The sequence below is a fragment of the Tasmannia lanceolata genome, unplaced genomic scaffold (genome assembly GCF_043159265.1).
Source record: "Tasmannia lanceolata isolate RefF3 unplaced genomic scaffold, GAP_Taslan_0.1 ptg000044l, whole genome shotgun sequence".
Classification (NCBI taxonomy): Eukaryota; Viridiplantae; Streptophyta; class Magnoliopsida; order Canellales; family Winteraceae; genus Tasmannia; species Tasmannia lanceolata.
The window spans coordinates 24816531-24832255 of NW_027518721.1; the positions used below are offsets into that span (position 1 = coordinate 24816531).

The window sequence follows — 15725 nt, forward strand, 5'->3', positions numbered from 1 at the left end:
CAGGGGGGTGCGAATGTTATCTCGTACAAAATTTCCTAGCAAGAACTAATTCCAATTTGCAAATAAAAGCTCTCTTCAAGCATTCCAATTTGCAAAGCATTTTGAGCTGCTACCAGACTTTTAAGTCCTCTCATCTTCTTCAACCTCAGATTCAATTCATCACCGTTTATATTTAAAATCCATAAGAAACAAAACCATTCAAGAGAACCATGTTTCTACAAAATTTTTTATCACCTTTCACAGGCATCTTGCTTGTTTGTTTACTCGCTATTGTGCTTCAAATCGTTATATACTCTCCAATTTCTCCAGATCTGCTTGAACTGCCTCCGGTGTCTTTGTTCCAATACACAACGAACAACATTCTACAGGTAATTTTTGTCTATAATTTTCAATCGAAGAAGAAAGATTTGTCTAGGCTTCTATTATCAGCAGGTCTAGGGGCTTGTATCTTTAGAGTATTAAGTTAAGAAACCCATTTTTCCTTTAGAGGAAAGTTTCAAAATATGGACAATATTGTACTTCTACATATTTCATACTTTCTTCTTCCTCCTCCTCTTCATTACCATCATATAATTGAATCAGAGAAATATACATATAAGGCCTTGTTCGTTTGGGATTATCCTAACCGATTGTGAGCACCCCCCGCAAACAGATTATTGGACTCCAAATTAAACGCTATTTTGAGTCCAATAATCAGTTTGGGACTCTCAATCGGTAGTCACAATCTCAAACGAACAGGCCTTAAGGTGTATTGAGAGATAATGGAGCTGTTCACCATGGGAATGGAAAGCTGTTTTATCCTTTGGATTGCAAGAGAGCCAATCACAACGGTTTATTCAAGATAAAATTATCCAAGAAAGGTAGCCAATACCAGGAACAGCTTATTCAAGGACTTTTAACCCAATCTAATTGTTGAATCCCACATATTCTAACATCATATACTTCTTATTTTCCTTCTCCTCTTTTTTCTCCATCTTGTGTTGGTGGCTTGTTTTCCAAATGTAGTTCGGAAACTAGTATGAAAGCGTTACATGTTTGCATAAAAAAAGAAAAGAAAAACAGAGAAGTGTCTGAAGAGCAAAGGGGATTGCGGGTTTATTGGGATTGTGTTAATCCTGTTGTAATCTTTTTATCTTTTCTCTAATAGTGGAAGAACATTGACCTCGCCCACGAATGTGGGCCACTGTGCCGAACCACATGAATTCATGTGTTCTCTTTGTGAATTGTTTCTCTTGTGATCTTTGTGGTTGCTTTTATATTGTGTTGTTCGGTTGGATTTCTTGTCGGGACATTTTTCCGTACACTCTTTATTTCAGACAGTGGAGAAAATTGGAGAAGGGGTCTTAGAAAAGCCAGAAGATGTTTATGTGGATAAAGAGGGTACAATTTACACCGCCACAAGAGATGGTTGGATTAAAAGAATGCATAAAAATGGGTCGTGGGAGGACTGGAAGATGATCGGGGGTCCAAATTTACTTGGAATTTCCATGTCAGTGGATGGAGATATTCTCGTTTGCGACCCGGATAAGGTGAGGAATTGGATGCCACACCCCCTTTTCCATCATTTCCACCCCCTTCTGTTTTGATCTCTTTTCCAAAAAAACTAAGGGCAGTGATATTCTCCTCCCCCTCGCGCCCTCTTAACAGTTTTCGTTAACTTTTATGAAGGGGAGGAGAAGCAACCGTCAACTCCAAAAGCATAAAAGTTAACGATTTCTGTTAGGGCGGGGGAGGGGGGGACTGCATTTATGACTGCTTTTTCACTTACCTTTGTTTGCATTTCTTTAAAAGAGCAAACAAAGGGAGGTGAATCTGGTGAGAAAGGGATTGAAAATATTATTTTGTGTGGCTGTGTGCATTGCAGGGATTGCTAAAGGTTGGTGAAGACAGCGTTACAGTTCTCGCTTCTGAAGTTGAAGGTTCAAAGATAAGGTAATTCTTCTTTTGAGGGCAATGATACAATGAGATGCTCTAACTATAAGAAGAGCATTAGTATGGGCCCACCTACGTGATGCCAGCATGATCTGAATCCTTCACACGTAGGCCCAGGATTCTAGATTACATAATGTAGAGAAATCATATGATGCCCGACCGTCAAGTCACGTGAAGGTGGGCTGCTGTTGGATCAAATATCAAGGGTGGCACCGTTTGACGGTACTTGGGGGGGGGGGGGGGGGGGGGGGGCATTGAAGGTCTGGGAGCCCCAAAGTATCGGAAACTTTTCTCTTTTTTGAAATGGCAAGATGAATTCATTAAAAAAGGAAGGGGACCGAGGTGGGCCTCAACCAAAATTACAAGAAAATAAAACAACAATAACAAGAAAGACAAATCTCAGGGAGGAAGGAAGTCAAACCACTCCAACTCCAACCTCCTTTTCTATTGGGAATATCCGTTACGAAGTCTCGTTATTTCGTCACTGCTTTGCTACGTATGATAAAGACTCTCTTTTGGTTTCTAGCGTATAGAAGTATAGAACTGAGTTTGTGGGCATGTAGCCATATCTGGTCGCTTTCTGAATTTTAACTTATTTGTTATTTTCCTCACCTCTTTCTGTTGTTTTCTGTTCTCTCACTATTTTGGACAGCGTTTTACACTATCACACACCCATTTATTATATTATTGTGATGTGAGAGCCAAAACATGATGAAGAGGAATGCTAATACAGTGTGTTGCCCCCACTAGATCACAGTGGGTCCCACCTTTGGTTGATCTGACCCATCCACTTGATTGGCCTTACTTTGGATCTCGAATGTCCGGAAAACAAGACCAATAATTGAATCCTGACATCACTAATATGTAATATTTTGTTGCATATGGACAGTAAAAAAAAATGTAGGAAACGGTTCACGTTGAAAAAACAATACACAATAAGAGCCCGTTTGATGCCAAGAATATTTGGATTTGCATTTCTCACATTTGCAGCCCTTTTTGCATTGTAATTTGGATCGGATCAAATTCTTGGATTCTAATTCAGCAGCTGACAGTGAAAAAAATCAGATTTCTAAATTTGTTGTGGAAATAAGAAATTGGAAATCCACAGATCTGGCAGTTTCCTTCACCCTCTTTGCTCCTCAACCTCTCCACCCAGTAGGAAGTACCCCTTTCCCTCTCTGTCTCCCTCAACATGAGCTGTCAGATCTATTCATTTTACACTCAAAACTCAATTCCAAATCCAAATATAAAATATGAGGCATCCAAACGGGCCCTAATGGATCTCATGATTGTGTGATCATCATAATTTTTGGGTCATAGAAGATGCAAAGGGAGGCCTATGAAATGAACGGTTCGGATCAATCGAAGTAAATGGTAATTGACTTGGTTAGATGGAAATGAGGAGTAGAGTGAAAGTAAAGTTAGGAGCACATGTGGGTCATCATATATAATTTGGGCACACGTGTGCCCATCCACCCAACTATTGTAGGACCCAAACATTGTTCACCCATACGTAAAATTTCCTAATTTAATGGACAGACTAGCACTTTAAGTGGCCATTAGGGTGCAAGGAAAAATTTTCTTAGAAACATGGAAAATGAATTTTCTAGCACATTTGGTTGATTCATTTTCCCCATAACATGGTCCTCAGTCCTATCCTCACTTGCATGCTGGAAGGAAATATTAAGTATCTCATAGAGGGAGAATTGCAATGTATTTAACAGGTTTGCGGACGATGTGATCGAGGCTTCGGATGGCAGTGTGTATTTCAGCGACGCGAGCACGAAATTTGGGCTGCATGAATGGACTCTGGATTTTCTCGAGGCCAAACCTCATGGTCGTCTTCTCAAGTACGACCCCTCGACGAAGAAGACTTCAGTTCTCCTACCTTCTCTTTGCTTCGCCAATGGAGTTGCACTCTCACAAAATGAAGATTTTCTGGTGGTGTGCGAGACATGGAAGTAAGTGATGTTGCAATTCTTACTTAACATTTCACATGGCTACTAACATTCTTGGCCCATCCTATGCATGGGTGTAAAATAATAGGCCACCATCCCATCAAAACGTGTGGTGTAAAATGGTGGGCCCCATCCTATACATGGGCTTGGTTGGAGATTGTGGGATCCACTACATCAAAACATGAGTTTGAGTAAAGGAGACCCACCCGATGAACGGGTTTGAGTGGAGGGGAACCACCCTCTCAAAAACTTGTGTAAAATAGTGGAAAAGCTCTTCCATGCATGGCTGTAGTTCTGACTTTGTAAAGGAAAAAAATTTCTGATAACAGTTTTTTTTTTCAACAAAGGAAAAAAAAACATATTAGGCTCTGTTCGTTTTTAGATTATGACAATCGTCTGTGACTCCAAAACCTATTATTTAGGTTTTGAACTCACAATAGGTTTAATTTTGAGCCAGTAATCGGAAAAGTGGCCCACAGTCGGCTGTCACAATCTGAAATCACAATCGCCTGTCACAATCTGAAACAAAGAGGGCCCAAGGCCCTGTTAATTTCAGATTATGCTGACCAAGGGCCTTAGTATATATTAAAGATTATTGATAGATGATGATTTGGCTCGTGCAATTTTTGCACCATAATTTGTATGGACGATCTAAATGGACAATGGAACCATCCAAAGGTCGAATTGCACCATAATATGGTGCGCACAAATTGGACCGAATCTTGCATCATTTATATATGGTTTAGTATTCAATTTTGACAGTTTAATGCTATACTTTTGTTTTCTTGTGCAGATTCCGGTGTCTGAAGTATTGGCTGAAGGGAGAGTTGCAAGGGAAGACAGAGATATTCATTGAGAATCTTCCAGGGGGTCCAGATAATATCAATCTTGCAGAGGATGGGTCTTTCTGGATTGCCTTACTGCATGTTAGACAACATCTCTGCTGTTAGATCACCAAATATCAATTTATCTTTATGGAAATGTTACTGCCACCCGTTTGTTTTCGCTATTTTCACGCCTATTGCACTGTAAAAAAAACCTACAAAAATCAATGGCTTAGCTCTCCCTGGTGGAATCCTAAAAGTGGTTTGACGGGTCAAGGTGCTAGGATTACAAGATCAAGGTGGGGTTAACAGCATTGAGCCAGACTAGTGATTTTTAGTCGTGTCAATGGACTGGATCACACATTTGTGTGTACAAAGCCTAACAGCTACTGTCGTTTTAGCAATTTTCTTTGAATTGAAGATGGTGAAAATGACAAAAACAAGTGGGTGGCAGTATCAGTTTCTTATCTTCTTACCTTTCTTGTAAGAAAGATGGGGTTTCTAAGATTAGTATGTTTAGAAAGATTAAGTGGTGCGTCTGTGTTGCAGATGAGAAGTTGGGAGATGGATTTTGTGCATCGATCAAAGGCGGCCAAGCATTTGATGGCAACATTTCCAAAGCTCATAGAGCTAACCAGAAGCTTGAGGAAGAAGGCAACAGTGGTGAACGTAGGGGACGACGGAAAGATCCTCAACAAGTTTGATGATTCAAATGGGAAAGTGATCTCCTTTGTCACCTCTGCTGTGGAATTCAAGGGCCATCTCTACTTGGGTAGCCTCGAATCCAACTTCATCGGACGGCTACAGTTGAACCGATCTACTCATTGACCGTGTCATCAGCCGAGGGACGAGCTTTTCGCCTCTCACTGATTCTGCTACCTGTTTTACCTTTCCCTTATATTATGTAGCAAAACATTTCCAAAACTGAACTCAACACTGGTTTTCAAATGATGCCTACAATGAAGAAAATACCCATGTTTAGGGGTTGAATTTTTAGAACCATTCCCAGCAATTTGTGGGTTCCCCGTATTAAGATCCAATATGTTGAGATTCCAAACTTTCTAACCGTAACAGAGATGCATCTTCCAACAATTTTCTCATGAAAAGACCTCAGAAGAACAACCACCAGTTGAAGCTTCATTGTCAAATTCATTAATCAGCTGCTCGATCTGCTTCATTGTCTAATAGTTCAATACATACTACATTTTACACGTAATTTATATAAATATTTAACACATAATATGCCCACCACATTTCACATGCAATTCATATAAATATAATTATGAAATGCATAGTTATTATAGGGGAGTGATAAATCGACTCCCCCCGTGTCTTTCTCTCTCCTCTGGTTAGAGAGAGAAAGAGGAGAGAGATAGACACATGGGGAGTCGATTTATCATTTTGGGGGGTCGCTTTATCACTGCCCTTATTATATTCATATAAATATAATTATGAAATACATATTGATTTAGTATCGATCAATTCACTTACAGTTTTGGTTTTGGTTTCGATATATGTTTCGATTTCGATAATGTTTCGATGGATGAAATCAGAAACATTTCGGTTGGTTCGGAAGAAATTTACAACCATGGTCCTAGACAACCCTTTCTATACTGCCATCTCTCAGTAATGCAATTTTTTAAGACAAGAAGACCCTCATCTTATGATTGAATGACAAACATATACATGCTTTTGGTATGGTCTGTAGCTACAATGCTAGGGATTGATTAATCAACAAATAACCTTTAGGAGATAATATATAGAAAAACCAAAGATGACTCGTCTTTTACGAGTACAACAGAGACAGAATTTTCGGGTGAGTTCAGGTATATACCCCTTTCTCAGTGTCTCCACCCCAATAACAACTAAGTCAGCAACAAGTTGGATGCTAAAAAGTGCAGATTATTCAAAATTCATTCTCAAAACCATAAATCCATTGGCCGCTCTCACAAGAGCTTAGACTAGTTTTAGAAATTAAAACATACCTAATGATTTCAAAAGTAAAATAATAGGCAAGAAAGTCGGTGTGATCTGAATCAGAACTTGCGCTTGGCCATACCCATGTCACGAAGTTCCCAAAGAGGCTTAGTCTCCTTAGAAATATCATTCCTTATTGCTCCTTGAATCCTTCTCACCACGAAGAAATACTGAAATTTTTCCATAAATGAGGAAAACTAAGAAAGCGGAATATAACATTTGTCAACAACTTAGCAGACATTATGAGTATATTTAGAAAATGAAAATGAGTGAAAATAAATATCCAACATTAAATTCAGGATTCAATAGTAACCTGGTCTGATGGAAAAAATATTAAAAAAACAGATAAAAGAAACAGGTCACTGGTTGTTTTCAATGAGAAAGAAAAAAAAACATTGGCAGTGACAAAATAATTGGGTTTTCCGAGACATTTTCAGAAAAGTAAGAACAAGTTTGGCAATCATGAAAAAAAAATCATGGAATATTTGTTTACCCAAAGTGATGAGGAGTAGAGAGGGCTGGTGAGAGAGAGATTTGAGAAGGCAGTGAGTGAGGAGAGCATGTGGTGGGACTGCAAAACATACAAAAAAATCTTTGTTTAAAATAGGTTTTTTTTTTTCTCCCTTTTTTCAAGCCCCATCCCAGCTCTCCTCACTAACCACCCCTCAAATTGGATAAACTAGTATTCAATGAATTATTTTTTCATGTTTGCCGAACATGCACTCTGTCAAGATATTGTTTCTTAATAAAACCGGGTTTTTTTTCTCGATTAATTCCAAAGTGGATCTGATATCTGCACTCCTTATTTTGATGATGAAACTCATGATTTTAACTTCCACTTCCTCGTTGACTGTTACATTTCCAAAAAAAACTATCAACGGCTGATAGAGAAGTTAAAAAAAGAAAAAGAAGTGCCACTATTAGAAGGGAGTGCCGATAACATCACCCTTTTCAAAATAATGCACACTAGTTAACATCACCCTTTTCAACTTGATTTTTTCCCCCCTATTAAGGGTGTCAATTTTGGCTCGGGCTCGGAAGCTCGGCTCGAATCCTTAACGAGCCGAGCCCGAGTTAGGCCAGGCTCGGCTCGGCTCGTTAAGAATTTAATATATTTAAATATATATATTATATATTAATATATACATTAAAAGGGTTGTCCATGGAGTGAAAGGGGGGGCAAAATATGTCACTTCATTTTTGGAACCCCATTTGTTACGAGGACCACCCCCCATAGTGTAAAAAAAGTAGTCAAATTACACTAGTAGGGCTGTCCAGGGAAGATGAGGGGTGTGAACATAATATAACCCGAGCTCGGTAAGGCTCGCGAGCCTGACCGAGCCGAGCCCGAGCCCGAGCCCGAGCCGAGCCTCACTTGTGAGCTTAACGAGCCGAGCCGAGCCTGGCCAAGCTCGGCTCGGCTCGGCTCGTTTACACCCCTACCCCCTATCACTTAAAATCGGTGCTAAATCACAATAGAACAATGGAGGCCCATTTCAGAATCTCCATGGAGGAATAAAGCAGGGTTTTCAAGAATTATTGTGCGAAAATAACATTTTCAATGCAATATAATTATGACACATATAATTATATCACTAAATGGCATAAACTTTGCATCTATGGTCTGAGTAGCTTACCTGAAAGGCAACAATCAAGGGTATCAAGAACTTTCCCCTCTCATTTGGGTTGGGCCCTTCAATCAATTTCTGGTCAACCACAATTGGTTTGCTGCCATTTGAGACGACATCAGTAATCGATTTCAACAGGTTCGGAATCCATGCGGTCCCATTAGGAAGAATCTGTAATTCCAACAACATTAAGATTCTCAGTAATCACATGGCGTTCTTCATAAAAAACTGAAAATGGAAGGATAGAAAATGAAAGATAAACTACCTTTTCCCCACTCTTGTTAGTATTGCATCTCCCACTGTTCTCAACCAAAACAACTGGAATTGCGGAGCCCTAAAACATCAAGTTTAAGAGAATTTATTTATCACATGCGAAACCAGGCTTCCAAATAAATATAGCCACCAAGAGTCAGCATCAAGAGAAGTGTTACAACTAATAATCCATATGTGACTTATGTTTTAGAGAGGAGATGTGATATGTGAGAACTTTGAACAATTCAATATTGATTTTTCTTTGTAATGTTCATAATTAGCACTTAGCACTTCATTTTGGATGAATAAGTTTTCTTAGTTTCATTGGTGTATTGCAATAAATGTGATGTTTTAGGTAATAAAATACTTTTTTTTGAATGACTTTTAAGTAACAAAAAGTTATATATATGTTTGTTAAATTGAGTTGACAATGGTTTTTCTTAAGTTTTTGTAATAATTTTTAACTATTTAAAAAAAATCTCAGGTACTAGCGTCTTTTTTGAAACAAAAACATTGAAATGGATGAAAAACAAAACTTCTTGTCTCCCTGCCCAAAGGCAGATTTGAGAGAGATTAGTTACAGTCCTAGATTTAGATTGTCTACTCTTGATTGGATTGGAGCTTTGGTAGGGATCTTGGTGGCATGAGATGAAGTAGAAGTAGTTATTGGAACCTTTGCAGTCTCAATTCATTTGAGGTGGGTGTCTGATAACTCACATGGGATTTTTTGGCGGTCTACGGCACCAAAGATGCCTAGCTTCACAAGTCATTGGGCAAAGTTGGATTTGATATGTTCAATGTCACACATAGGAAGCACCCATGTGTCAACTTATTTATTTATTTTTTAAATGGTGATACATATATATTAATAAGAGAAAACATCACAAGACCGAGCGGGTCTAGGTAGAGGTACAAGACAAGAGCGATAAAACAAATGAAAAACAAAAGCCTAATCACGAGGGGGAAAAAAAATCAAAGATCTCCAAAGCCGCCTGATTCATTCCATCCCTAGCTAAACAATCTGCCTCACCATTGGCAGACCGACGGACATGCTGGAAGAGAACTTGATGACCATCCACAGGGTCACGGATCTCATCGATCAAATCTGCAAATCTCCACAGTAGTGTCTGCTACCATCTATTCATCTAATGGTGTTAAGGGAATCTCCCTCAAGTATTAACCTATCCAACAGGCTGTCATCTGCTATCCTCGTGCCCTGAAGAACTGCTCTATCCTCTGCCTCATTGACATCCTTTATCCCAATGGGTCCTGAAAATGCCTATTTAGTTATGCACTCGTCATATCTAAGCAAACCTCCCACCCCAGTCGAACCTGGGTCTCCCATACTAAATGACGATTTTGTCAAGTTTTTTGACATTTTGTTAGCAGAAATGCGAAATGCGTAGTTGAGCTTCCGCTCTCTCAGGCTAAGTTCACGTGGGAAAGAAGTCCGCACAAGAGCAAGTTGGCAAGTTGGACCAGTTTCTGATTTGCCCTCAATGGTACGTGCTTTTCTTTTGAGTTATTTAGATTGTGCTTCCCAAGATGAGTTCGAGGTGTTGGCCCATCCTATTTAGATCTGAAGCTTGGATTTTGGGGCCATCTCCTTTATGTTCTGAGATGGCTTGGTTAGAGGGGCCAAAAAAGCAAGAAAGATTGAGATTGAGGACTGAGTCAGGGATGCATGACTCGACAAATGTCCATATGGGACAAAAACTTAGATATGTCAAATTTAAGTTGAGACAGTTGCCTAGAGAAGAAAAGGGAAGAGATGGGCTAGTCGAGAAAGGAAAATTCCGTGCATGTAAGAATCTATGCATTGGATGTCATGGAAGAGGATGACACTCTTGAGGAAGGGAAGACATCTGAAAGGGCCCTTCTAAGGGAATAGTATAACAGGATCATATAACAGGAAGAGTTGAAACAGCGGCAGAGATGCAGATTTATATGGCCGAAAGAGGGAGATAAGAATATTGTATATTTCCACAAGATAGCTAGCGGTAGGAGATCAAATTGAACTCAATCTCTAATGATTAATGGCGCAAGGTGTAATGATCCGGCTTTGATTTCTTCCGAGGATGGCTTTTTTGTGAGGGGTCTTTACACCTCGGAGAGTCATTATCTTTCCACTTCGAATGGTATTGAGTTTTGGGCACCTAAATTTGAACTCTAGGGATGGGTTACAAGGTTTGTTAAAGGAGAAGGGAGTGAAGAATGCCCTTTTTTGATGAAAGGGGATAGGGAACCATGCCTTGGTGGTTTTTGTTTCCAGGAGACAATTAGAGGGGATATGATGGCTATGTTCGGGGAGTTCTTCGACAGTCTCCAATTGGATAGGAGCATTGGGGCCGCTCCGTCCAAAACATTCCATTCATTGGCACATTAGCTCAAACAATCCACATAGTCCACTAACATTCCAACGCATAGCAGTCAATACCCCATGTCAATTAATTCATTTAAATGCCTATTTAAGTGCAAACTTAACCAAGTGTAATGCGACCCAAGAAGAATGAAGAAGTGGGATTAGGGGAATCAAAAAGAATGAAAAGTATTGGATTCCACAAATGAAAGAGAGGGTATTAGTCTTGGGGAGAAGGTAGGGTCCACGAAGGGCCTGAGGATGGTTTTTGGTGTTTGGGGTATGAGACAAGGTTTTAAATTTCGGTTTCAGTTTAGGTCATCTGCGAAACGGAAACTTAGGCTTTTGGAGCTGGGGGTATGAGACAAGGTTTTAAATTTCGGTTTCAGTTTAGGTCATCTACGAAACGGAAACATTTCGGTTTCGGTAGGAAATTTTGATCAAAATCTTGAAAAATCACAAACATTTCGGTATGAAATCACGGCCGAAATCCAAGTACGATTCTTCACCTCTGGTTTTTCTTTTTATTTTTTGTTTTTGTCATTTATAAAGAATTCTCATTGTTCTTCTCTTTTCTGCCAGTGGAGTTGATTTTTGTCAGGGTTTCTGTCGAAATGTCTACATTTTGGCAGAAATTTTACTTTTTTATCTGAAGAGTTAGATAGTTTTGTATACTTCGACCGAATAACGAGATCCCGATATTTTAAGTGAAATCTGCTACTTTTCCGAATCCAATTGGATTTCATTTCAGTAGCAACCGAAATCAAAATACTTTGGCCGAATTGTTTCAAGCGAAATTTAAAACCATGTTAGGAGGTTGTGTCCACAAAGGGGTAGAAGATGGGCGTTGGGTTTTGGGAGGAGGTAGGTCTATGAAGAGGGACAAAAATGTTTAAAAACACGGTGCAGGTCAAATGTGGCCAAGAAAAATCCTTGTCGGCTCGGCGTGGATACGACCAAGAAAGCGGTTGAGTACTTGGTATCCGCATTTTAAAAATGCGGCCAAGAAAAATCCTTGTCGACTCGGCGTGGACGTGGCCAAGAACGCGGTTGAGTACTTGGTTGACGCAGTCATAACTCCGAAGAGTCAAATGAGTTTTTATTGACTATGTAGGCAAAACGAGCAATGCGGCAGCAAAACATGGAACACGGCCAAGATAAAAGGGAGTCGACTCAGGGTCTCCACAATGACGTGGGGGAGTTTTAAAACTATGGAATCAGCGAAGAGGGTAAAGGTGGTGTGTGGGTTTTGAATGGGGTGGGTGACGAAGTGGTGACGATCTAGGATTTGGAAAGTTAGATCTGGGGAGTGGAAGGCTAGATCTAGGGGTTGGTAAGGTTAGATCTAGGGTGTAAATGGATAGATTTAGAGTTTGGAAAGCTAGATCTACGGTTGGGAGGGATAGATCTAGGGTTGTGAATAGTAGATCAGAGATTTGTCATGCAACCCTCCATTATTGAAGAAAGTAATTTTATATCTGACTTTTTATCTTGAAAGCGAAGGAAGAAGACATAAGAAAAGAATGAGCTACATCCAAGGAGAAAACGCAATAAGCGAGCTCTAGAAAGAGAAAAAGATCAGATCCGATGGATTAATCCAAAGGAAAAGATGAAAGCATGTCACTACCCAGATATCATGCCAAGGTTGTAAGTCCACCATCACAAATGTAGAGAAGAAAGTAAGAAAAGGAAGTAGAAAAAAGACGACAAGAGAGTAGAAAATAATGACTTTGTAGGGTGAATTAGCTCCCACGCCCATGATCTAAATGCTTTTGTAATGCTTACTTAAACAAGATTAGAAAAATCCCTTAGGGATATTCAAAGAAGGACCCTATCAGTTTTACACATAAAGAGCACTTATGTGTCTCTAGTGTTGGCCCCTCTAGGCCTCTAATGCTCTTTGACCTCTCACTGTTGTAGCTACATATAGTGGGTCTTATATTCAGCAGATACGCAACTCGTTACTAACCAAAAAGAATGACACCTCAATGGATCTAGGCTGGGTGCCTACTGCCTACGCAGCTAGTTGATGCCTATTTTATCCATGTTCCAAGCCTATTGGTTATGAATATCATCTCGGGCATCCTGAACCTAGACAGTTGGATACACAAAAGCAACAAACTTCTGGAGACTTTTAAGCCAACTGTCACATCATATTGGTGGTTAACTAATCAAAACAAATAAAGTAAAAAGTTGGTGCATGGACCACTTAATGGAGGACTCTCAAACTCAAGGTTTGCAAGCTTCTCAGAGTAATTTTTACAAACCTAGACTCTGAAGGGTTAAAAATGACTCACTTAGTATCTATAACGCATTACGCACAACAATGGAATGAGGAAACAACAGATAAATGTAAAAGTTGGAAAGTTATGTATCCCACATACGGCTAAGTTGGAGCATTACTTATCTCCTCAAGAGAAAAGAGAAGGATAGAGTGAAGAAGTACGAAGGCGCTTTGCTGGTTTAAGTAATTCATAAAAGGGCAGAGATAAGGTGGGCAATATAGGAGGTACTCATGAAGAATAAATCAAGTGTTTTGTAAATTTATTTACATACTTGGAAAGCTCTGGGTTGTGTCCTTGCTTGTCAACTTAGAAGCATAAGGGCGGCCCGGTGCACGAGGCTCCCGACATTGCGGGCTCTAGGGAGGGCTAGATGTACGCAGCCTTGCCTTTGTTTTGCAGAGAGGCTGTTTTCGTGATTCGAACCCATGACCACCAGGTCACAATGGAGCAACCTTACAACTACTGAATATAAATATGAATGATTGGAATTTGAATCCTGGGTGAAGCAATGAGCACTCGACCTTACTTATAAAGGGAGAGGGAATTCGATACAGAGCTCTCCCTCCCTCTCTGGTAGGTGTTCCAGAATGAGATAGTAGGCAACAGCTCGCATCTCAAGCATCAAGAGTTGGAAGGCACGGAGTATCAAACCTTTCCCTTTATTAGGTCAAGAGGCATCACTCCCTCCCCTCAATTGATTTATCCATTTAAATTGATGAAGGTGCGGGGCGCTTTGTGGAGTGAATCGAAGTTTTCATCGCCAGGCCATTATAGTAGTTCAATGATTCGGGAGGCGGGATTTGAAACTCTGAGTTGTGTCCTCGCTTGTCAAGTTAGAAGCATGGTCGGCCCGGTGAACGAGGCTCCCGCCATTGCGGGGTCTGGGGAGGGCTAGATGTACGCAGCCTTATCCCTGTTTTGCAGAGAGGCTATTTTCGTGACTCGAACCCGTGACCACCAGGTCACAATGGAGCAACCTTAGCGTTGCTTCAAGTTAGAAGAATAAATCAAGTGCTTTGTAAATTTCTTCACATACTCGGAAAACTTAGGGTTGTGTCCTCGTTTGTCGAATTAAAAGCATTACCACTTAATAGTGGATCATGTTCATGTATCAACATTAACTCAACCTCATCACATACGCTTGTTTCCAACACAGACATGAACTTGAACGGAAATTTTCAAAATATTTGTTTATCGAAAACTCCAAATTACATTTAAATTTTCTGTCCAAAGTCCAAACTACAAATTAAATTTGAATTTTCGGATTTATTCTTCAGGTACATTAACATGTAAGTATGGTTGAGAATACAAAGGAATAATAGAACTGGTCCCCATCTGACGCCTAGGAAATTTATTCAAAACTAGTATCAAAATGAATTTCACATTCAATTTTCTAGAAACTATCCAGATTTTATAGAAACTTGTTCAATATCACTAGTCTCAGCAACTTTTGGAAACCATGAAATAATGCTTCAAGTAAAAAAGAGATAAAAAAACAAAATCTTTAAGAAGAAATACCATACCTGGAATTCTTGTTTCTTAATCCGAGCTCCCAAACGAATGACCTTTAGAAGTGCCTCTGATCTTTGGAAACAAAATCATCATAATACAATCCATCTGGTGGTGAGAGCTGACCACGTGTGAGGACAACCAAACCTCTTTCCCATATTGTTTTACCAAAAGTATCCGTAATAGCTTTAACGAACTGCCTATCCAAATTATCCACCCTATATGCATCTAACCGATCCACGTATAGTAGAATATCAATAGTCTTGTTTAAAAGAAGCCTGTCAGACCAGCACAACTCAAACTAGCATAAGACCAAATAGAACAAAACGATGAAAACGGACCATGAAGATTGTTAAGGTGAACACAAAGGTCTTTCTAGACCATGAAATCCTAAGCTGAAAATTACACTAGAAGAAAAATAGCTGTTGCCATTCCCAAAAACAATATTATTCTGTTAAGTCAGGCCCTCAGGTATTAAATGGCATTGTGTGACTCCAGTACCAACCTCTTTATGATCGTAAGGGCATGTTCGTTGACAAAACCATCTTCCACAAGCCCAGAAGTGTCGATGATATTCAGAGTAAACCCCATTCGTGAGCGTGAACACATTAAGAATCTCGGTCCTTCCACCTGCACACAAAGAGAAGGAAAGAAAAATGGAAAGAAATCAATAAGAAGGCAACGACCACAAACCGTTCTGGCTTGCAAAAACTACAAACCTGGAAAGCATTAACGGCACCCACCCTCTCTCCTATGATAGAGTTTACAGTCGAAGATTTCCCAACACCACCTCTACCCATTACTAGGATTGTCAATGTGCTCACATTCTACAAACAGCTCAAGTTGTGAAAATAAGGGCAACAAAGATATGTAGAGAACTTGAAAAAAACAGAGATTCAAACCTCTTTCTTTAGCTTCCCCAATAGTTCAAGCAATTTTCTTTGGGTAGCACCTGGGAACTGATGAATTCCAGCCCATTCATGTACTAGCTGTGATGCCAT

General features: G+C 39.8%; 1 protein-coding gene and 1 pseudogene across 1 annotated transcript; one reads left to right on the forward strand and one right to left on the reverse strand.

Moving 5' to 3' along the window:
* Window positions 1–19: 19 nt before the first annotated feature.
* LOC143863506 (protein STRICTOSIDINE SYNTHASE-LIKE 4-like) lies at window positions 20–5713 on the forward strand. The gene is made up of 6 exons (XM_077374185.1): window positions 20–368; window positions 1317–1529; window positions 1865–1932; window positions 3657–3893; window positions 4684–4816; window positions 5264–5713. Exons 1-6 carry the CDS (start codon window positions 210–212, stop codon window positions 5540–5542), a joined length of 1089 nt encoding a protein of 362 aa, XP_077230300.1. The 5' UTR covers window positions 20–209; the 3' UTR covers window positions 5543–5713.
* Window positions 5714–6568: 855 nt separating this feature from the next.
* On the reverse strand, window positions 6569–15725 carry LOC143863924 (translocase of chloroplast 34, chloroplastic-like; annotated as a pseudogene).